The 1,059-nt window shown below is 40.8% G+C and overlaps 1 protein-coding gene across 1 annotated transcript in view; it reads right to left on the bottom strand.

Moving 5' to 3' along the window:
• The window catches only part of LOC104743406, a gene marked incomplete at its 3' end in the record, with an annotated part of 2,055 nt that continues 996 nt past the window's right edge, over window positions 1-1,059 (bottom strand). Inside the window, exons 2-4 of the mRNA XM_019235474.1 lie at window positions 798-1,054; window positions 511-665; window positions 1-422 (exon numbers count right to left, since the gene is read on the bottom strand). Coding sequence (XP_019091019.1) covers window positions 1-422; window positions 511-665; window positions 798-1,054 — 834 coding nt within the window. The remainder of the gene's footprint in view (window positions 423-510; window positions 666-797; window positions 1,055-1,059) is intronic.

Raw genomic sequence — 1,059 nt, 5'->3', positions numbered from 1 at the left:
GGCAAGAGGTAAAACGCCATCTTTACCAGCGTGGTGTAATAGACCGGTTGTTCTGTTCACTACAATCTCCATTGTCCCTCCTGCTGCAGTACCGAGTACAGGAAGCTTAAAAGCCATGGCTTCGATTGTTATTCTCCCGAAGCATTCTCCTCTGGCTTGGGAGTTTTGGACAAGAACATCAATGGCTGCTAAATATGGTGCTACTTTCATTGTTTTGTTGACAAAATGGACAGCCTTCTGAATTTTCTTCACTTGGACAAAGTTGCGTAGCTCTGTCTCGAATTTAGTCTGTGCGCTCATGTCGCTTCCTACAACCACTGCATGCATTGTTGGTACCTGAAGTTTCTTACTCTCTTTGATTAATTTAAGACTTTCATGGAAGGCTCGGAGGAATAGATCTTGGCCCTTGCCTCGAGATACACCTGCCACAAGAGAAGCACCAGTCAAAAGGAAATTTTGAGTTTATGATTCTTGAACTAAGGAAGAGAACAAATGTAGGAGATGACTTACTATTAATAATGCCAAATAGTATGTCTTCATTCCGCAATCCAAGAGATTCTCGAACTTGTTCACGGAGAACTTTCTTGGCGAAACTATCTTCAGCTACTTCCATCAATTCCTTGCTATTTCCTAGGTGCACCACATAAGTTTTAGGCATTTTAATCCTGTGTTACAACAGTTAAAAGAATACACACGGTTAAGATTCTTTCTATAATTGCAAAACCAAAATGTCCCAAGACTCTACAAAATTGGTTGTAAAAGGCATAAGAAAAAGTGCAAAGATAGGAAAAACAGACCCTAAGCGATCATGAGTTCTGTTCTTCCAGTACTCAGCAGTCGCATGCGAATCAATCATAGCGCCTGCAACGAAAGGAAGGTGCTTGACTAAATCTGGTTTGAAATAGTGACCTCTCATCTCATGAATCCACCAGAGGATTTTAGGAAGAACTTTAGGAACATTGTCCTTGAGAACTGCATCAAGCCATTTTCCAGCAACAGCAGTATTCAAAACAACCAAATCAGACTTAAGTGCTATATCTATGGCTTTCTGACTCTTTG

The sequence above is a fragment of the Camelina sativa genome, chromosome 14 (assembly GCF_000633955.1).
Source record: "Camelina sativa cultivar DH55 chromosome 14, Cs, whole genome shotgun sequence".
Classification (NCBI taxonomy): Eukaryota; Viridiplantae; Streptophyta; class Magnoliopsida; order Brassicales; family Brassicaceae; genus Camelina; species Camelina sativa.
The sequence above is the reverse complement of the archived record's forward strand: the minus strand, read 5'-3'. Positions and strand labels throughout refer to the sequence as shown.